The following is a 23,828-nucleotide window of genomic DNA, read 5'->3' on the forward strand; positions in this document are numbered from 1 at the left end:
GAATACAGACATTTGAGCTACTGTCTGTCTGACAGGCGGCTGCATTCAAACTATCAATTCCTGCTCTGTAAAGACTGTCTGTTGCTTACGGTATGCCTTACGGCGGTGCGTGTGAACAGTCATATACAAATTCTTATCTTGTGAGGTATCCATGTGAACTGTCAAAACGGATCACTGCATTAGGCAAACAGACTTGTCCCCCTGTCTGTTATGTCATTAATATTAATAAAGCAACAATATTGGCATAGGAAAATGATAACCACTTCCTGCTTTTAATTTATTTATCATTGTTGACTGTTTACTTGAATAATGACTTGGAAAACCTTGGAACATCATTCATCTGCATTAGGCTAGTTAGCATTGAAGGACTCTTTACACATGGTTTAGAAGATTAAATGGTGCATACTTTTTTTGCTCCTCTATGGGACGTCTGAAGCTGGTCACTGGAGAGAGCTGGTGCAGTTATTTCACCAGTAAAAGTTGCCAAGTGACTAATCCCCAATCACTAATTAAAGCACCAGCGAGGCACATATGCTGCCTGCACGCTTATGTAGTCCCATCACTTTTGCTGCAGAGGCTTCACAACTAGGGGATGGCTGTGGACTGTGTCTTCTACCTCCTCTTCTCCTCCCATATCACCATCTTCTACTTTACAGTGCTGAAACTTTATAGAAGAGAGACGGAACTGAATTTGAGAGATGGATTAAAGGAAATGAAGGAACTATGTTTAGACTGCCCTCTTTTCGTGATTTTTTTTTTTGAGACAGGTGTACTATAAAGTCCACCCAGAGGGCTATTAATACAGTCCACTGGTCGCTATGGTAACACCTGCTACCGCTGTTGAACCAGGTGTGTCCGGTTTTCCAGAAACTATGTGCTCTTATTCAGATCCCTCATCTGACTTGACACCGGCACACAAGAACAAGACTCCAGGTGTAGGGGTACTGATGTGTCCCACTCTATTAGGAAATGTTGTCTTGCTGCCAGGCTCAGTGAGACAAATATAGGCCAGTTTGTGTGTGCTCATCCAATGTTTTCCCTGGCTCAATCTCCATGAATGCAAGTATAATATCACAACCTCCAGGATTTTGTGATCCCACGATTGCTAAGTGAAACACAAAAGTGATCTGTTTTGTGGATTTTTTTTTTTCAGTTCCCACAGATTTCTCCCATATTTTGGCCAGGTAGGACACTGTTTGTCAAATTCCCATCCCACCAAGAATAGAGCACCTTTTTTATAGTTTTACATTAAAAAACATTATAGTGGGCGACTTTCGGTAGATGGCGGAGTAAAGGCTGATTTATACTTTGCGTCAAGCACACACATATGGTTGCAGCCTTCGTGCAGTCACATAGCCCTCGCCACAGCTTATGCCAGTGCTGACGCGCACCTCTCAACGACACGTAGCACAAGCTTTGTGATTGGTCGGCTTAGGAGCGGTGACGAGCGTGGGCGGTGCTGAGAGCTGCAAGGCCGATGGAGCGAGTGTTGATTAGGGGTGCGACAGTTCAATCTACTCACGGTTCGGTATGCATTACGGTTTGAGGGTCACAGTTTCGGTACAGTACGGTTTGTGCTATGTTTAAAAAAAAATGCCTACAGAACAATTCAAAGAACAATAAACATATTTATTGGTTAACAAACACCTGACAATGCAACAGCTTCACACCTATGACTGTAGATTTTCTTGTTTTTGCATTAATTAAATAAAATTAGTAGAAACTTATACAGGTCTCACGGTTCGGTTACGATTATCATGCCATCTATTCGGCTCAATTCGATATTTTGGTGCATCACGGTGCACTGACGATGCTTTCCATACACAGTGTTGTATTTTGGGGGGTGGCTAACAAGCTGTCTATATAAACACACACACACATGGACACACAGTATCACACTGTCTCTCATTCAAACACATACACAAACATAGACAGCATCGCACACACACACACACACACACACACACACACACACACACACACACACACACACACACACACACACACACACACACACACACACACACACACACACACACACACACACACACACACACACACACACACACACACACACACACACACACACCACGCGTGCTTGCTCGTTCGGGAGCAATATTGTGAGACCGCCCACTCCTGTTAAAATTACACCAGAGGTACCGACCGCTGCCGCGCTTTATTCGTAAATTTATTCCCACGCTGCATGAAATCTTGTCAGGTCCCGCGACAATGCACAGGTATAGTTGCGGGAATGCATAGGGGAAAAGAGAGGGGAGGAAAAGTCACGCCAGCAGCCAACAGGAAAAGTCACGCCAGCAGGTGAAATGGGCCACAGTGAGAGAGAGAGAGAAATGGAGGACTTTCATACCCTCAATCGCAGAGAAATAGGGACTTTGCTGTAAGTGCCAGTGAAAGACATTCCAGAAAACACACACACAGTGAAATTTTTAAGTAGTTGGCGCCTGTAGTGTTGTAAATACCTGCGCTCGCCTCCCTCTTGACAGAGTGCATATGAGATAAATGACATCAGTACATAATAACCGGTTATGATTATTACTGAACCGAAACCAAATTGTCCGTGTCTGCATCGCGGTGCACTGAAAAAACAATTAATTTTGACACCCCTAAAAATTAGGGCATTTTGGAAATTGTATGTTCAAATAAAATGCTTAGGAAAAGTAAGAGAAAAAGCTTAAATTTCCCCTTTTTCTATTTTACATCTCGACTCAACAGTCTCACCGATTATGCAGATGATAATTGTCAACACATCTTAATAATTGAGCACTTTTAAAGTATTGATTACCTCTGTTTGCATTACCAAGGCAACAACGCATTTTTGTTTATGATTTCTTTATGATTTAATTATAATTCCAGAGAGGTCCATTTCACTTATCTGCACCATCGTAGTGATTGAATTTTAAGCAAAAAGAGAGCGTTCGGCTCTTCTCTTAATTTAGCGGGAACAGTACATGAGAAGAAAACTGTTCTTAACAGACACTGGGCAAACTGAAGGAATAGTGGGAGTGATTGGGTGCGGAGAACACCTAGCAGAAGCGGGACTGAAGTAACAGACCTGCTGTATGTCCGCGTGACTACGGTGCATTACATTTTTTTTTTACTGTGAACCGTTGCATCCCTAGTGTTTATAAGTTTCAAGTCCCGTGAAGGAGCTCCTGATGGAAACATTTGTAGCGAGTTTTAGCTACTTGTAGCGTTCAGAAAAAACAAAGAAACCCACAAAGAAACTCGACACAGAGGAACATAAACACCTACTGCCAGCTAGCGTTTCGGAAGTGTTATTACAGAGAAACACAAACAGCATGCAGAAGTAAAAATGCATGATTTTGCGCAAGACTTGCGCCGTGGGTCACGGCGATCACTCAACGTCACAAGTTTCTGCTCTGAATATTACTTTAGGTAATTTTGATTAATTAGATTTGTCTATTCGTATCAAGCGCATCTGATATTTTGCACAAGATTAATAAGTCATTGTGAACGTGTGCTCAACCTAATATGCCAAAAGAAAATACTAAAATGAACACTAAAATAATTGAGGAGGATAAACACGGAAGCAGTGAGCATGGCTGCTTTGATACAGGGAGACGACACCCGCAAGCTTTTTGAGGGCATCAGATCAGAGGCCGCAGCACTCAAAGTGGAGTTTCTTTCAGAGTTTATAAACCTCCATTTCAGCTGAAAGATGTTGAAGAATCATTAACCGATGTAGTGGGCCACGTCACTTTTTTGGAAACTCCAGCTTTGAACAAAGACAATGAATAAATAAAACTAAAACCCGACAAGTAAAAAAAACAAAAACATTAAAATCTTGACTGAACTTGTTTGAATTAACCACTCGATTGACAAAATGTAAAGTAGTTTCGTTTCATTGTGAGATCAGGCTGTCTATGCCCATGAAAGAGCTCCAGATGGATTCTTTTGTTTTGTTTACGTTTATAATTAAAGTTATTGTACGTATTCCAGTTCCTATCTCTTTCTTGCTTGAATGAGTGGGTTTGAGCTACTTCTACAGTAAGTTAATATTTCTCGCAATTCCAGTTTAAACTTTAAAAACCTGTGAAGAAACAACTCTGAGAAACACAGAAGCCCCACCTCCAGCTAGCATTTTAGAAGTGTTCTTGCAGAGCAACACAAACAGAAGGCAGAAGTATGCTGACCTTTATATTTCTACTACCTTTTTGAATCTATGCCACAAAGGACTAAGGCAACCCTTTATTAGGCATGCTTTACTAGTTACTTTGGCCTAAAGGGGGTCCAACACGGTACTAATAAAGTGGCCAGTCAGTGTATGTGCATCAATATGTCTATGTAAATCACACCCCTAACACATGACATGTTACATGTCATCATCACGGTGCTGGTTAATAACAGCTCAACTGTCAAATTCAACATGACAACATGAAAGTTACTTCTAAAATCTCCCACAGCGGAGGTGCTGAACCGGATCTACATTAACTTTTAAATGAGTTTATTTTTTGCAGACAGTAAAGCCTTCTTGTAGTAATCAGATTCATTGTTGAGAATATTAGGTCACTGCAGTTTTCCATGTGAGCTTTTTCTCGTTTGAATTATAGAGAGCTCTAGTTTACAACAAAACCCCAGAGGTCTAACACGCTGATTTCCACTCGCATTATGCATGTATGCAGCAGTCAGGAGAGCAGCATGCCGAAAAACTGTGGGAGACATGACGGATGTGGATGAGCGAAGCAGGCTTACACTTTCACACAGATGAAAGATAGAAACCCTTAATACATTCTGAAAGACGTCCTAGAGCATTCGATAGTTTCAGTGACATCATTTTAAATTTATGGAGATTTTTAAGTGGATTGATTGAAACTTTTTTGTATATTTTTCACAGCCATAAATAAATATGTAGTGCTCACAAAGAGCATATGTCTTCCGAAGAAATGCCAACTGACCCAACCGAGGCTCGAACCAGTAACATTCTTGCTGTGAGGTGACAGTGCCACCCACTGCGCCAATGCACCGCCGCAATGCAGTTTATTTTTATTTTATTTTTTTTTTTAATTTGTAAACGAAGGCACATCAAGTCAAAAGAGCAGTTTAAAGGGATGGTTCACCCAAAAATGATGATTCTATTAATGATAATTCAACCTTGGGTTGTTTCAAACCCCTTCGTTCATCTTCAGAACTAAAATGAAGATATATTGGATGAAGTACGAGAGCTCCCTCATCCGCCATAGACAGCAATGGTCCTGACTGATTCAAAGTCCAGAAAGCCACCAACAAAACATAATTAAAACAGTTCATGTGTCTTCACTGGTTTAGTTGGAATATTATGAACTTACAAGAATACTTTTGCGTGCAGATAAAATAAAAACATCAACTTTATTCAACAAATTGTTCTCCTTAGAGCAATTACCAACCTACGTCACACAAGACATCACACAAGTTCCTGGTTGCAAAAAGAGACCAGTTGCAATAGCAAACATGTCATGTTGTGCGGTAGGATGCCAAATTCAAAAATGGAAAACATAACTTTTACCATACACCACATTGCTTTTAATGCCAACTGCAGACGTCTTTGGCTAAAATGGAGCTGAATGGAGTGAGGACCTAATTAAAAATGCTCTACTCATGTTATATCAAGTAAGTTCACGCTATGCTGAATCATACACATTACTCGTTTTTGATTGCAGCAATGATTTCAGCAAAAACAGTCAAATATGGTTAATTAAACTGTGGAGACTGAATGCTAAGAATGAAACGTAAAAATGTGTAAGCTCAGATACCCTGCCGTAAAGGTGCAGTTTGCTGTCAGAATGCAGTTGTTTTGCTTGTTGATGATTACCCAGACCTTGTATAGCTCAGTCTTTTTTCCTTGTCTTTGGCTAGGCAGAACCTTGGTTTTTAGCACTGCAAAGTTTAGAATCTGGTAACCATGGAACATTATTTCTTGCACATGACCACACAGAACAAAAATGTTGGCATTCAAAGACTTGTAGGCCTTTAACTTCTCTCCTGTAAAATTACTTGGAGTTTCAATGAGATAGTTGTATATTTCAGGCTGGATGCTTGGCCATTTCGTCTTATCCAATATCCATTGGGAGGGTGCAATCGCAAATGAACCTGTCTGGTGAACGCCACTCACTTTAACATTAATTTTGCAGAATGACTGTGCTTTTCACTGGGTGACAAGCTGTTATAATACGCTAAAAGCATTATGTAAATAATATATATAATATGTAATCAATATAACTTATTTCTAATACAATAACAAACTCTGTACCGCATCGGATGTCATTCCCTCGCTGTAAATGGTAGCGCTCCCATTTTTTTTTCTGCAACCTCGCTGCGCACACATCCTGAATGTTTACAAACATGGTAGTTTGTCTATAGGGTATGCTCTCATTAAATAAAGTCATTATCTTTGTTTAATGTGCACACACAAGTATATTTTTAATAGCACACATGCAATGCAATTAATTTTTAAATGAAGGCACAACAAGGCAATACAGCATTTTAATGGGATGGTTCACCTAAAAATGAAGATTCTGTCAATAATTATTCCACTTTATGTCGTTCTAAGCATTTTTTTCATCTTCAGAACAAAAATCAAGATGTTTTGAATGAAATACGAGAGCTTCTTAAGCAGTGGTCCCGACTCATCCAGTGATTTCATTCCAGATCCCATGTCTAGAAAGACACCTAAGAAATGATCAAAACAGCTTTTGTTTTCGGTGCTTCAATTGAAATATTACACAAACAATTGTATTCATATAAAACAAAAATAACTTTATTCAACAGTTTGTTCTCCTTAGTGTCAGTATAGAGCACACTCTCATTAAGTTTTTGTTTTATATGCTCACAAAATAATTTTTTAGATTAATGATATTCAGATTCTCCTAAAATATCTTAATTTGTGTTTTGGAGAAGAATGTAAGTCTCAGGGGTTTGGAACAACGTGAGGGTGAGTAATTAATAATAACAATTTTAATTTTTAGGGGAACTAACCCTTGAAGCCCAATTCCCACCACAGAGACAAATAGTAATGGTATGTTCACACCAGATGTGAATGAATCGTCAAGCACAAGTGATTTACATGTTAAGTCAATGCAAAGACCCGAATAGGTATCCTGCAGCACTATTCACCTGAATGATGTGATTCACGCAAATGAATCGGCCACATTAACCAATCAGGAGCTTGCTCTTGTAGGGATGTGATTATGATGTAGTTGCTGTCCCAAGGGGTAATAATAATAATAATCCTCTTGCCAACAACAGTTCCTCAAACTGGCCTAGGCTCAGTCTAAAGCACCTCTGAAAGCCTCCATCATCCAGGTATAGTTTCTGGAGGAGTTGATGAACTCACAGAGTTGGGTGCACCTCAGAACTGATCTAGTGGACTCTGCACCAAACAAATATACGCTGTTTCAAATATACGATCTTTCTAAATCACATGAAACACAGCTAATCTCTCGATAAAAAACATGTTAGCCAACGAAAGTCACCGGGCAGACAGAAACCCTGCCCATGATGCAATTACACTTCTATTGTGAAGTTAGTTTCACGTGCGAATGAAGCGACTTTGACGCACAAAAGAGGTTAAAATGTTCAAAATGTTCACGCGTCTATTTATACACGAATAACGTAATTTATTTGTGTATGGTGATATTTAAATGGGCTGAATTTACACAAATGATATTTTATTAATTTAGTTAAAATTTATTTGTTTGTTTAAATTCTGCCCATGTAAATTGTTTTCAACTGTTCGCCTAAAACAATTTGTAAATTCAATGAATCATGAGCTGCCAAAAGCCAATTCTACATCTTCAATTGGTGAAAATTAGCTCAAACCACAGACTTTTCTGTCAACTTAGCAAATTGTCATTGTTACTACCTGACATAAGTCTTGTCATTGATCCCAGTTGTAAGAGCAACAAATAATAACTTGACTTCTAGTTGAACATTTGGAAAAGTGGCAGAAGGTAGATTTGATGAATCATCTGTTGAACTGCAACCCAATCGTCACAAATACTGCAGAAGACCAATTGGAACCCCAGTCACCAGACATGAACATTATGGAGCATGTCTGGGGTTAGATGAAGGTGAAGGCATTGAAGATGAATCCAAAGAAACTTGATAAACTCTGGGAGACCTGCAAGAACACTTTATTTTCCATTACAGATGACTAAGTGATTTGAGACATTGCAGAGATGTATGGATGCAGCTCATGGGAGTCATACCAATATTCATTCTTTTTCCACTGCACCCTGACTTTATATCCTGTACTGTACATTATTTCTGTGACAAGTGACAAGACTTCTGTCTAAGAAAAGTCAGACCTTGCTGTCCTAATTAAATAATTAAAAATCAAGGCATGATCATATTTTATTTTGGTAAAATAAGCGTAATCTAGAGGCCTTTGCCTTTCATATAAGCCTCTTCTGAGACCAAATGATCAACTAGAAGTCAAGTTATTATTTGTTTTTCATAAAACCTGGATAGTAGGTGACAGGATTTTTGTCAGTTAGTGTACAGTAAGAATTTGCCTTTTTTCAATGCAGATTGTTTTGAAGCGTTAAAAAAACAACAAATCTAATTAGCAATGCAAACCTAGTCAAATATAAGATGAATTTATATAATACAATAGTGGCAATACTTAGATCAGTGCCAAGTAGCTGTTAAAGTTTAAAACAAATTCACAAGTAAAATCTATTTTTAAGGGAAGGTTCACCCAAAATGAAATATTTACTCACTTTTTACTCACTCTCAAGTGGATGCAAACCTTTATGAGTGTCTTTATTCTATTTTATGAGCGTTTTATGAATGTATTATTTATACACAATATAATATATTCTGTATAAAGCTAAAACATGTAATCATTGACTTCCATAGTAGGGAAAACAAATATTATTGCAGTCAGTGGCAACAGGTTTCCAGATTTCATCAAAATATTTTATTTTGTATTAAACAGAAGAAAGAAACAAAAACAGGTTTGGCACAAGTGAAGAGTGAGTAAACGATAACAGAATTTTCAGTTTTTATGTTACATGTACCAGTAAAATAGTCTCATTTTTATATTAAACTTTCATTTCTTATTCACTTTTAAAATTAACCATTTGAGAATGCCTATGGGATAGACTGTATGTGTGCACACCATGCTTGCAAATTGATCTTGGATTACGTTATGTTGTAAATATTTGATGTTTATTGCAGGCGTTTCTAGCCCCAAGGTTGTGTAATGGCCTTAGATGCATCCAGGCTTGACTATTGTCCAGCCCTGAGGTTAAAATAAGCCAGGTTTTGCATAATGACCTGTAGAGCCCTGCTGTCAAATGCAATGTGACAAGAAACCGCAGATAGAGTTGCATCTGACGGCCTAACACAAAGTAAAGCACTCCAGTCACAGAATCTGTTGATGACTTGCAACAGCACTACTGCAAACTTCACATACAGAGCCATTGTTTCTTTATATAGGAATTGCATTTTGAAGTTCATCCACAGCTGACAGACAGAGAACCACAGATGTATTCTTACTCTAAAGCGGCTCTTTGTTTGGCCATAACCCCATTAGTCTTTGTCTGGACAGAGTGTGTTTGAGGCATTGTCCTGTCGCATTCATATTTGAAGTGCCCAGATGGTGAAATTAGTTGTTAGATTTATTTTGTTTAGATTGATCCTTTTGATGTGCCAAAAGGCTGTGAAAATTCGACGTTAAAAGTCTTTTTTGTTGTTGTGATGTCAGTATTTCGATGAGAGTATTGGTGGCTTTGTTTGTGGTCAACTTTTTTCACATTTTTTCACAGGCGAATAGGCAAAGGCATGGCATGATTTATTGATAACTTGATGATTACTGTGATTATAGTCCTGTGTTGAGTGGCTGAATTAAGCTATCAGCTAAATAAAGGCCTTTTCATGTCATGTAAAGATTGAATTGCATTGGATTTGATGAGTTGAACATCAGACTCGTTCATTGAAACATTAATGCTTTTCCTCTCTGCTACAGATGTAGCAGTTTTCTGCTGGACCATTTTTTATTGATTTATTTTTTGAAGGGGCATTTAATATAAAGTGATGATATTTACCTTTTCAAAAGATTGGATTTTCTAATATCTTCTTACTAGAAGTCTAATGTATTTATTTGATTGAATAATACAATATAATCTGTAATTTTGTAAAATATTATTTCTATTTGAATTGTGGATTTGGCAAAACAAACAAGATTGAATTGCATTGGATTTGATGAGTTGAACATCAGACTCGTTCATTGAAACATTAATGCTTTTCCTCTCTGCTACAGATGTAGCAGTTTTCTGCTGGACCATTTTTTATTGATTTATTTTTTGAAGGGGCATTTAATATAAAGTGATGATATTTACCTTTTCAAAAGATTGGATTTTCTAATATCTTCTTACTAGAAGTCTAATGTATTTATTTGATTGAATAATACAATATAATCTGTAATTTTGTAAAATATTATTTCTATTTGAATTGTGGATTTGGCAAAACAAACATTACTTATGTAATGTGGATTACAGCGAGTAATATTATAAATGACGTTTATTTTATTTCGTAGACATGGACCTCGATATATAATCAGGAGCCATGGCTATTCATTTTGTGTTCTTTGTTATGCTTTAGGGTGCTTTCACACCTTTGGTTTGGTACAGACCATAGACTGTAAAAATATGGACGTAGTATCCGTGATGTCACCCATAGGTTTCTGAACACTGCAAAAGAAGCTACAAGTAGGCGCAGCCAACCGTCACAATTTTGTTTGCATGTCATCGCACCCACGGCGGGATACCAAACAAGGGCAAAGAGGCCGAGAGTGAGCGGAGCTACAGACGCCTGCTGGCATTTTGCTTAGACCTGGCTTAGACAGACAATACTTTGGAAGAACGCTCAATACTTCATTACCTGTGACTCGTTTGTGTTCCTTCCACATGTGCTTGGTTGTACACTATATCAATAAAGTGTTTAGACATTTAAAACACTGTTGTAATACAAGCCAGTAAACATTGTACTTATTACATTTTTCAACAAGAAGAAAACGCAAATTACTTCCAAACACTTCAGATATAGTCTGTGTTGGTAAATGCAAGACTATGGATGAAATCCAGGCATAACACTGTATGACAATGCTTCAGACGACTGTTCTAGAGCTACAGCTAATCAATCGGTCACATTCTGGACTGCTTTACAGGTCTAAAGAAAAACAAATGATAAGTGATCTTAAATAAAACAAATACATTAATAGATATGGTATATAAGTATATAACTTCACTCACCTGGGAGATGAAGGAAACTTGAACGGTTTGTGAGCGCAATTAAGTGCACACAGCATGCCATATCATCTGATAATTGTAGGAAATGATCCCCAAAGGCAATTAACTGTGTAAAGAAACATTAACCAAAACAAAAAGACGATGTATATTCCAAGCTCAGCAGCTAATTAGCCAGAATCAGCTGAAGTGTCGAGACAGCGAACAGCGAGACCTAGCTGTCACTCAGGTTGTCACGCCCTTAATTATGCAGACTTAATTTAACCTAATATAAAGGAAACAGATGAGTTATAAAAAAAATCTACCCCCTCACAGTTGTCATGAAGGGTAATAATAGCTATATGAACTAAAATCGTTCTTTGTACCAGGCTGTAAACACCCTTTTTTCTGCTGTAAAGTTGGCCATTCCGCATGCATAATTTAAACGCTTAATTGAACCGTTATTTATTTACAGTCTAAGGGTACTTTCCCTATCACCCCCCCCACCCGACTGATTTGTATCTTTTTTCCTTCTCAACCCCGGTTTGCTTGCATCATAGAGCTGCTATTTTGTCGAAAGCAAAACACCAATGCTTTTCCTGAATCTTTTGGTTTTGTTATCAAATAAAGTAAAAACAAATGTTCTGTTGTGATTAAAAAAAATATGCAATTTGTAATATAACTTTCAAGTGCCCCTGTCAATTCTATAATACAAACCTAAAGATGTGAGATTACAAACGTTGCACAAGCTTGTCAGATGATTTAGCATCATGCTGTGTGTTTGCCCTAGTGTTCTAATGGTAGAGGTTGACTTACTGCAGGATCTCTGGCTATACTATATCTACTTGCTGGGCTGGATTTGTTTCCGATCCATCTGCCTGTCAGTGTTTAGAGTAAAATTCTTGGCTTATGGGTGTACAGGTCATTACAGCTGAATAGTCCCACCAGGGAGACAAATGGTTCAGAGCCACTGGCAAGGTGCATATTCACGTCTGCTCGCTCTTATTCAGTTGTGTTTGATTAGGGTTGAAGCTAAAATCTGCAAAACATCATCCCCCAGGAACAAGTTTGGTGACCCTTTGTTTATAACTACAAATAATTAGCCTAGCCTAATTATTGGATGGCCTGAGGGTGAATAAAGTAAAACCAAATTTTCAGTTGTGAAAAAAAAATCTGCAATCTGTAAGTTAACTTTCAAGTGCCCCTATCAATTAGTCATTGGTCACAAAGGTCACACAAGCATGATTTAGCGTGTTTCCCTGGTGTGAGTTTTAGAGGTTGGCTTACTGCAGGATCTCTGGCTATACTATATCTACTTGCTAGGCTAGATTTGTTTCTGATCCATCAGCCTATCAGTGGTCAGATCCGAACCTGCAGCCCGTGGGTGTACTGGTCATTACAGCTGAATTGCCTCAGCAGGGAGACAATTGGTCCAGAGCCACTGGCACGGTGCACATTCACGTCTGCTCACTCTTGTTCAGTTGTGTTTGATTGGGGTTGGAGCTGAACTCTGCAGAACTCCAGCCCCCACCCCCCAGGAACAAGTTCGGTGACCCTTGGTTTATAATGACAAATAATTAGCCTAGCCTAATTCTTGGATGGCCTAAGGGTGAATAAAGTAAAAGCAAATTTTCAGTTGTGATAAAAAAATCTGTAATATAACTTTCAAGTGCCCTTATCAATTAGTTCTAAAATACAAATCTAGGGATCAGAGATGACAAAGGTCGTATCAGCATGATTTAGCATCATGCTGTGTGTTTGCCCTGGTGTGAATTGTAGAGGTTGACTTACTACCGGATCTCTGGCTATACTATGTCTACTTGCTGGGCTGGATTTGTTTCTGATCCATCTGCCTGTTAGTGTTTAGAGCAGAACTCTTGGTCTCGGGTGTACAGGTCATTACAGCTGAATATTCCCAGCAGGGAGACAAATAGTCCAGAGCCACTGGCACTGTGCTTATCCACGTCTGCTCGCTCTTGTTCAGTTGTTTTGTCTAGGGTTGGAGCTAAACTTTGCAGAACATCAACCCCCAGAAACAAGTTTGATGACCATTGGTTTATAATGACAAATAATTAGCCTAACCTAATTCTTAATAATTTAGCATAATGCTGTGTGTTTACCTTGGTGTGAAATGTAGAGGTTGACTTACTGCCGGATCTCTGGCTATACTATGTCAACTTGCTGGCCTAGATTTGTTTCCAATCCATCTGCCTGTCACTGTTCATAGCAGAACCTTCAGCCCATGGGTGTACAGGTTATTACAACTAAACAGTCCCAGCAGGGAGACAAATAGTCCAGAGTCACTGGTACAGTGCTTATCCACGTCTGCTTGCTCTTGTTCAGTTGTGGATGACTAGGGTTGGAGCTATACTCTGCATAACACCCACCCACACAGGAACAAGTTTGGTGACCCTTAGTTTATAACAACAAATAATTAGCCTAGCCTAATTCTTGGATTGCCTGAGGGTGAATAATGTTAAAGCCAATTTTCAGTAGCATTTAAAAAATCTGCAATCTGTAATGTAACTTTCAAGGTTCCCTGGCAATAAGTTCTATAATACAAACCTAAAGATCAAAGAGGACAAAGGTTGCACAAGCATGTCAGATGATTTAGCATCATGCTGTGTGTTTGCCCTGGTGTGAATTGTAGAGATTGACTTACTGCAGGATCTCTGGCTATACTATGTCTACTTGCTGGGCTGGATTTGTTTCCGATCCATCTGCCTGTCAGTGGTCAGACCGGAACCCACGGCCTGTGGGTGTACAGGTCATTACAGCTAAATAGTCTCACCAGGGAGAAAAGCGGTCCAGAGCCACTGGCACAGTGCATATCTAAGTCTGCTCGATGCCTCAGGTGTACAGCTGCACACTCCACAGCAGATTGAAGCTCTCCGAGGGGCCATTATCAGATAAAACATCTCCCATTACTTCCAAGAAATGCACCCCTGCCATCTGTGCGAGCTAGAACAAGAAATCATGACTCTTCCATTTTCTCAAACGTGTTGTCAATTTCATAAAATGGCACTGTTAAAGAGGTTTGCTACTGCAAACCGTAGTTATGGTGCCATCCCCAGAGACTGAAAGGCTAATGGAAGTTTTGCTTAAACTTTCTGTCTCCTGTCAGTTACTGCTGTAGTTACAATTTCTGATTTAATATTAAGTAGTGCATGCCACTGCGAACTGCTCATGCAGTGGCTTATTTTAATGCTGTTTGGTTATTGAACGTTATGTAGCACTTGGTAATTACTTCCCATGTCTTTTGACAATCAGGGCTCACGGGGCAGATTTTGGCTGCGACAAGCTAATTTTTCTCAGTCTGTGGGCCACCCACACTGCTAAATTGATTTAATGTCTGCTAATGGGCTCGGTCACTTCTCCCAAACTCTGTTTTTTAATGCTGCTTACCACCAGAGTGCAAAGTCAGTAAGCAACTCATACTTTGCTGCGTTATTACAAAAAAACTGTTATCAGTGAAAGTGGTCTCACACCTCTATACCTGCAGTATTTAGTGGTTAATGAATTATTCTAAGGATATCCATGTTTCTGGGCTCCAGTCATGCCAGCTTATAAAACTTCAGAGGTTCATAACTGACAAAATAAAAACACAGCAATGAATGAGTTGCTTACTGACTTTGCGCTCTTTTGTAGTTACCCAGACAAATGTTTCCAGTGATATGATTCACTGCATTGCTTTCAAAATGCTTAGCCTAGCAGTTTTCACTATAAAATCGAGCAGTGCAGTTCAAGGAAGTAAGTTCCTTTCACCCAAATATTGATAAAAGTTTGTATTTAAGAAAACTAGGTAAACACAAAATTTGATTGATCTGACATTGTCTTGAAGGTTCAGTATGTTGGATTGTACCTTGTCACGTGTGTACACGTGCCACTTTTTTTTAACCTCACACACATTCTTTTTCTTGAGTTGAGTTATTTGAGACCAATTCCACTTGATTAAGGCAAATCGATCACACATTCCACATTATTCACTCTGTCCACTCTTCAACAAAATTGAAGAAAAAACGCTTCCATACACTATATTTTAAAGGTGCAGTATGTAAGATTGACACACAGTGGTTGAACTAGGTATTGCACTCTTAATTCAAAACACTTCTTCACCCAGCCCCTCCTTTGACGATTCTAAGCATGCTTAGCTTCCCAGATTGACGGCACCAATACGAACGAGCATGCCTGATAAGTGAGCCTACACTACATGCAATGAACGGAAGTTTTTATCCAAACTGTCACCTGAAATTTCTAATTTAGAAACGGGTTCCATTTCTTATGGCTGAACAGCAGCATACCAATCACCTTAGGTACTGATTATGGGATTTCTTTAGGATTTATATGAATCTTGTTGCATTGTTACAGTGTATGCTGCTCAGCTAATGTATACCTTTCTAATAATTATTTTATTTGCTAATTAAAAGCCCTCTAAATTTTTTGCATTTAAGGATCAAATTTCCCCCACCCCTATTTCTGATGCTACCTCTGGTAACAGTAACTTAATTGGTTTTATACAACAGTGCTCACTGACACTATAGCGTCCTCTTCACTATAATAGGGCATTAGGACCCACACAGACTACAGGTTAAGCGCCCCCTTCTGGCCTTACTAACTCCACTTACAACAGCAACCTAGTTTTCCCATGTGGTCTCTCATCCAGGTACCAACCAGGCTCAGCCCTGCTTAGCTTCAGTGAGTAACCAGTCTTGGGCTGCAAGGTGATATGGCTGTGAAAAGGGTCCAAAATAAGTTTAATTTGGGATGAACAAATCCTTTAAAATCACGTTCATACATGGTACATTTTACAAACAAATTAGAATGTTAGCACTAATTTCAAACTGAATCATGTTTTCTATGTGTGCATCTTCAGTAATGACATTTTTTTTTTGTCAAAAGTTTGTCTAAATCGGTTAGGATTCCAACCTATGTGTAAACCGTTCATATTTTTCTGCCTTCTGACAGAAAATATCAAAACAACCAAAAGCATAATGTTTGTTTGAAATTACATCCACGACAAAACCACTTACGTAAAAGTTTCACAGCACCATAGGGGGAAAATAAGCAGACACGAATGATTAATCGAGAAGCCTAAACCAGTACTGAAACACAAATAATGTGCCCAACGTTGCTCTCTTGCCAAATTTATGCTTCTCAATGAATCTTTGTAGACTTTGACATGCACACATACTTACCTTGAAGCAGTTTAAGATGTCAACCAAAAATTCTGCGTTACGTGTTACATTTGAGCTTATTTTATTCTGCTTTCCTGAGGCAACAAAGGCTCTGTATAGATACTTTGTTTCTTCAGCATTTTACTGACTGAAAAAGTCTGTTGGAAAACTGATGGAATGTTTAACCCTCTTTCCTGCAGATATCTGGAGTCTTGGGGTCATCCTCTTCATGCTGGTCTGCGGTCAGCCCCCCTTCCAGGAGGCCAATGACAGCGAGACCCTCACTATGATTATGGACTGCAAATACACTGTACCTGCCCACGTCTCCAATGCCTGCAAAGAGTAAGTCGCTGCTTTAACCTCAGCCCTAGTCTTCATCTCTGGCATTTCATGCAGCTTAAATGTTGACTTTTTTTCTTTAGGCTATTGAGACACAATGGCTTCATGGAGGCTTTCACTGTACATTCATTATCTAGAAAGCTAGACACAGTACTGTTGACATGGATGTTAATAAGCCACCTCAGACAGAATCAGGTTAACCTTCCTGGAATCTAAATATCTGTCATACTTGACTTTGTTTTCTGTCACTTGTTTTAAAAGGTTGTAAATTTAGCCGTTTTGTTGTTTTGGTAGGCTATTATTGTGTCATTAAAACAATTACAGTAACTATTTAATTATGTTTCCATCTGTTACAGGCATATACAGTAGAAGTTAACCTCATTTGACTACATTTGTGGCATAGTTTGTGGCATTAACGTGAAAAAAAAATTAACTCTTTAATTTTTTTTTTTTCCAAAAACGGAAGACAAGAGTTTCAATGTGTCAATCAAAGAGTGGGTACTATCTTGTCACTTCATGGGATCATTGTACATTATATAGGCAGGGCTCGAAATTGCGACCGTTTGGTCACATATGCTCCCAAAGTCCTATTTATTTAACCACAAAATATATTTGTTAGCATTTGTGCGAGTGCATAAATTGTTGCCGTGCGGCTTATTTTCACTGCAAAATGTTCACTGCATCAAGGATATTATAGTTAACAAAAATGAACGAAAAAATTAAAGCTAGAATTGAAAAAAAAAATTCGTTATATACCGAAATAAAAAAACGTTTTAAATAAAAAATAGTAAAAAAAAAAACTAGAACTAATATAGATATCAAATCAATACTAGTTTTAATTAGTTTTTAGAGGCAGATTTCTATTTGTTTTTATATTTTGAAATTGCTTAGTTTTAGTTTAGTTTTTATTAGTTTCAGTGTTGGTTTTAAGTTTGATGTTTTTTGTAAATTAGGATGCTCGTTAGGTGCAAGATTCAAAATCATCAGAATAAATTTTGTATAATAAAAACTCAACCAAAGATATACTAAATTTTTGACACAAGAACACTGCCATACACCACTACCCTCTATCCATCCTCGAATTTAAATACAACAGCCCACAAGACAGCAGCCTTAAGTAAAATATGTGTGCAAGGCTGCTTATGAGATTAGATACCCAGTTGTGATGGGAAGGTTGGATCCTTAACACGAACCAAATGTTTTGTGACAATCTTAAGTTTGGACTTAATATATCAAAATTATGTAGTCAGCAATCATAATTTCAGCCAGTTAAAACACCATCACCGTCACCATCACTGTCGTGTCCAGCCATTGTTTTTGTGGGAGTAACAGCAAGGATGACTGGAGAAGAACCGGCTTGATTAGACCAATGGCATCAGGATTACAGATGCTGAGGTGCTGTATAGGTCAAACACCTGTTGTAAAACTGGCACAGCCAAGTAAATAGATTTACTTCTAAAAGACTTTCAGTATGTATTAAATAAATTTACAAAAAAGAAAACGAAGGACGTTTTTGCCATAATTTTAGTTTCAGTTCTATAATATACACAATACAGTTTGTATTGGAGTCCAAACTTTTGTGAAGATTGTCACAAAAAGTTTGCTTTGCGTTAAAGAGCTGAACTTCCCCTCCACTACTGCGTATCTAACCTCATAAGCAGCCTTGCACACATATTTTACTTGAGGCTGCTGTCTTGTGGGCTGTTGTACTTGAATTTGAGGATGGGTAGATGGTAGTGTTCTTGTGTCAAAAAAATGTAGCCTATCTTTGGTTGAGTTTTTATTCGTATGATTTTAAATCTTGCACCTAACGAGCATTCTAATTTACAAAAAAAACAGCAAACTAAAAACTAAAACTAACACTGAAACTAATGAAAACTAAACTAAAACGAAGTAATTTCAAAAAGCAAAACTAATAAAAACTAGTAAACCCTACCTCTAAAAACTAATTAAAACTAGTAAATCTACTTCTAAAAACTAATTAAAACTAGTAAATCTCCCTCTAAAAACTAAATAAAACTAGTAAATCTACTTCTAAAAACTAATTAAAACTAGTAAATCTCCCTCTAAAAACTAATTAAAACTAATTCAGTTTGAAAACAAAAGGTCAAAATGAAATAAAAACTAAACTAAAACTAATTAAAAATCCAAGACTATTATAACATTGAGCCATAGTTGCAAAAATGCACGTAGGAAACTGCAACATGAGTGACGTATTGCAGTTTTATCCGCCCACTGAGTTAATTGACAAGCATGTATTAACATGTCTCCATATATAAACACGTATGTCCACAGAACAGGATTTACAAAGAAACTGGCATTAAAAGATCTGTTCCAACTCTCCGTGATCAGCTGCACCTCAAGAATGAGTTTAACAGGTTTAAAACGTTTTTTGAGCTGTCACCAAAGACTTATCTTACAATTTGTAAAAGGGGTCAATATGGAGCCCTTTAAATGGAGCAAATTATAATAAAAAATTTATTAAAAGATAAAATACTGGCTATTGAAAATCATGACAAATGAAAGTCATTTTTATTTTTTTGATGTGACGTGCATCACGTAAATTCAATGAGACCTGATGTGTCCTTAAGGTGCCAAAGTGCTTAGTTTACCAGGAGTCAGAGTTTGTGTTAAATGCGATAATGGCTGCTGTGGCCAGACTGACCATATGGTGTCAAACAACACTGTTATGTAACCGACAAGCTTTAGGCATCTTTACAGAAGCCAGTACTAACCCTCTCTCATTCGTTCACCATTTTTTTTATTCTCCCCCTCCTGCTACTCCAAACTGTGTCATTTAGTTCACGCTGCTAGCTGTCTCTTGCGGTTTGTCCTCGGGAACTTGCATGTCAGGCCAGTGTGTTTCTTTGTCCAGGCTTTGTGAGCACACATGTTTAGCATTAACATCTTTCAGAACTACTGCCAGCAGCTAAAATTAGACTCTGCTTAAATCCTTGCTGAAATAGGAAGTCTGTTCACAAAAGAAACAGCGCGGGACTCACACATTCATGCAGTCTGCTCCAAAAAGACATGCCATCATTTTAACAGACATTTATTTGTAATTTGTTGTTTGTATTTATCTCTACAACTTTTATTTTTATTCATATTTTTTGTTTTTGATTAGGGCATTCGGGTGCAGGGTGAAATTGACTACATCTCATGATGATTTATCATGGTTAATTTTGTGTAAAGCTGAAGCTGAATCGTTTGTCAAATATCATATTTTTGTATAATATCAGTCTTTTTGACAGGAATTTTCACAATCAGGAGTAGGTCTGCACAATATTGGAAAAATATGAATTTGCGATAATTTGTTTTGCTGCGATATACACCTCCTGGCCACATTATTAGGTACACCTGTCCAACTGCTCGTTAATGCAAATTTCTAATCAGCCAATCTCATGGAAGCAACTGAATGCATTTAGGCATGTAGACATGGTCAAGACGATCTGCTGCAGTTTAAACCGAGTATCAGAATAAAGGTGATTTAAGTGACATGGCATGGTTGTTTGGGCCAGATGGGCTGGTCTGAGTATTTCAGAAACTGCTGATATACTGCGATTTTCATGCACAACCATCTCTAGGGTTTACAGAGAATGGTCTGAAGAAAAGAAAATATCCAGTGAGCGGCAGTTTTGTGGGCATAAATGCCTTGTTAATGCCAGAATGGCCAGACTGGTTCGAGCTGATAGAAAGGCAACTCAAATAACCACTCGTTACAACCGAGGTATGCAGATTAGCATCTCTGAACATACAACACGCTGAACCTTGAGGCAGATGGGCTACAGCAGCAGAAGACCACACCGGATGCCACTCATGTCAGCTAAGAACAGGAAACGGAGGCTGTAATTCACACCAAAAAGGCTCACCAAATTTGGACAATAGAAGATTGGAAAAACGTTGCCTGGTCTGATGAGTCTTGATTTTTGCTGCGACAATCGGATGGTAGGGTCAGAATTTGGCGTCAACAACATGATAGCATGGATCCATCCTGCCTTGTATAAATGGTTCAGGCTGGTGGTGGTGATGTGATGGTGTGGGGGATATTTTTTAGCACACTTTGGGCCCATTAGTACCATTTGAGCATCGTGTCAACGCCAAGGCCTACCTGAGTAATGTTGCTGACCATGTCCATTCCTTTATGACCATAATGTACCCATCTTCTGATGACTACTTCCAGCAGGATAACACACCATGTCATAAAGCACACATCTCAGACTGGTTTCTTGAACATGACAATGAGTTCACTGTACGCAAATGGCCTCCACAGTCACCAGATCTCAATCCAATAGAGCACCTTTGTTATGTGCTGGAACGGGAGATGCGCTTCATGGATGTGCAGCTGAAAAATCTGCAGCAACTGCATGATGCTATCATGTCAATAAGGAGCTAAATCTCTGAGGAATATTTACAGTACCTTGTTGAATCTATGCCACAAAGGATTAAGGCAGTTCTGAAGGAAAAGCAGGTCCAACCCTTTACTAGTAAGATGTACCTAATAAAGTGGCCGCTGAGTGTATATTGCGATTATGAATATAATTTATAAATCAGATGAAATCTTATAGTTCTATTTAAAAAATATTTTATTCATTTAGGTTTTGATATTCTTATAGTTCAACATAAGCCTCAATCCTATCAATCATGGATGTATAATTTAGTTGTATCAATCACACTTAGCTCTAGTCTCTGCATGACTGTTATTTGCACGCCTTTTGTGCTTTCTTTTGGTATTTACAGAAATAGTTTCCTGATCTTCACAGTCTTTCGTAATTTCAAGCACCAAAACACTTCAGCAAAGTTAGGATGTGTGATTCTGGTGCTGCAGACTTCCTGTCATTATCACTTTTAGGGAGAGCCAGGTGGAAATTGTGCGGCAGGGTAAGGAAATGTGTTGGGTCGTGACGCTGTTTCTCTGCAGGATGCCATTGTTGGCCTGTTAAAAGTATCACAATGCACGCTGGAAATTAGCTGAATGGTTTAGCACAAAGACAAACCCTATTTAACCAGCGGTAAATATTTCTACATAGAGTTGAAGTCAGAATTATTAGCTCTTCTGAATTATTATTTCCCCATTTTCTGTTTAATGGAAAGAAGATTATTTTGAACACATTTCTAAACATGATAGTTTTAACTCATTTCTAAAAACTGATTTCTTTTATCTTTACCATGATGATAGTACATAATTGGTACTAGTATTCAGCTTAAATTGACATTTAATGGCTTTACTAGGTTAATTAGGCAAGTTAGTGTAATTAGGCAAGTCACTGTATAAAAGTTGTTTCTGTAGACTATCGAAAAAAATATTGCTTAAGGGAGCTAATAATATTGACCTTAAAATGGATTTTTTTAAAAAAATTAAAACTGAAATAAATCAAATAAGACTTTCTCCAGAAGAAATAATATTATAGGAAATACTGTGAAAAATTCCTTGGTCTGTTAAACATAATTTGGTAAATATTTTTAAAGGGGTGGTCCAGAATGTAATTTTAAGGCTTGGTTGTAATAATAAGATGCAAAGCAATGTGTGCTCATGTTTCACCTGAAGGAAATCACGTAATTTTTTCATAAATCTCACTTTGATTATACACAGCTACTCAGCTAACATGAAAACAACTGATATATTTCCTAGATCCTCTGAAAGACCCACCCTCAAGTGACTCTGATTGGCTATTTGTCATAATGTGCTGCGATTCGCGGATCGGCTCCACGTCACGCCTGTACAAGCACGTGCTTTTTGTGTAAACAGTCAGTCAATCTCATGCCCGCTCTCTAAAATAAAATCTGACTAGCGTCTGTAACGAGTGAAAATCGGGTGCGGCTCCCTTAAGAAAGTTTGCCATTTTATGTGTATCTGTGTGTGTCTGTGTTTGTGTATGTGTGAATTGTCTGTAGACGCGTGTAAAACGAGAAGCGCATGTGCGTGTGACCGATATTTATTTTTCTTTTTCTCTCATGCTTGGATTGTTATTTTCTGTAATTTACAATGACACTGTTGACAGAAGAATAAAGCACTAGATGTGGGATGCGACCTATGTGAGCCTTGATTTATTTTTCTGCTGCTACATGAGTTAGGCGAGCTATCCTGTATTTTTTTTTAACTTAACGCATTACATGACGTCTTTCACATGTATTTGGAATATGCATGTGTTAGTTATATGAATCGTTTACATATCTTTTGCGAGCTCTTTATCTGAGATGTAAAACGCACAGAAAAGCTGCCTATAGAGAGACACGCACGCACTGGTGAAGTGTGTGTGTGTGAGTTTACAGCTGTTTGACTGATAAATATGAATTTGTAGCTAAATCGTTAGTGATGCCAAACAGCATTTTCCATTGTTTACATCTTTGCTACAACATACCATTAAGGCTAGACAATGTGCATGTCTTAATCAGTTTTAACAAATAAAAACACTTACAGCTCCTTCTTTGAGGAGATTTTAACCGAAACCAGCACTGAGCTGGGAGAGATTCTGGAAGCTGTGTTTTGTCGAATCATGCTTGCTATGTATTTTATAATTCTTTGGAACATAATTACTATTGAACTGTAAGCACTTCTGTCTTTATGTCGTGGCCTTTGGAAGCCAAAATACAGAAACAGAAGAAGCTCTGGCCACGCCCCTTAGCTGCGCAGTGTGTGTGCGCGGTAAAAGTACGTTTGTGATCACACAAGGCCCGGAAGTATTTTTTTGTAGTCCCTAAAATTCGTTAATTATAGGCTTTGCTAAGCTAACTCTGTAAAAACCAATGTCTGCCTTTGCATTCAACTTTGAGCATTTTTACTTTCAGAGATGTTGTTTATGTTCACACAGCTACATTACACATCAACTAAAGTTTAAAATATGATATTGTAGTGTACCACCCCTTTAAAGAAAACAAAAATCGAATAATTTTGACTTCACCTTTATATGCGGAGAGATCAGTTATTCTTGTATGCAAAGAACTCTTGGAATGAAATGAATGTTAGGTGTTGTCTTTGTAAAGGTGACTGATTGGGACCTATTACAAAGGTGTCGAGTCGGTTGTTCAAAGCTGCGTCAGCGTGACTTTAGAGTAGCATAGTTTAACCAGT

At 38.1% G+C, this 23,828-nt stretch overlaps 1 protein-coding gene across 1 annotated transcript in view; it reads left to right on the plus strand.

Moving 5' to 3' along the window:
• Nucleotides 1-23,828, plus strand: part of snrka (SNF related kinase a) — an 82,903-nt gene that overhangs the window by 26,843 nt on the left and 32,232 nt on the right. Inside the window, exon 3 of the mRNA XM_056475140.1 lies at nucleotides 16,621-16,762. Coding sequence (XP_056331115.1) covers nucleotides 16,621-16,762 — 142 coding nt within the window. The remainder of the gene's footprint in view (nucleotides 1-16,620; nucleotides 16,763-23,828) is intronic.

The sequence above is a fragment of the Danio aesculapii genome, chromosome 16, assembly GCF_903798145.1.
Source record: "Danio aesculapii chromosome 16, fDanAes4.1, whole genome shotgun sequence".
Lineage (NCBI taxonomy): Eukaryota > Metazoa > Chordata > Actinopteri > Cypriniformes > Danionidae > Danio > Danio aesculapii.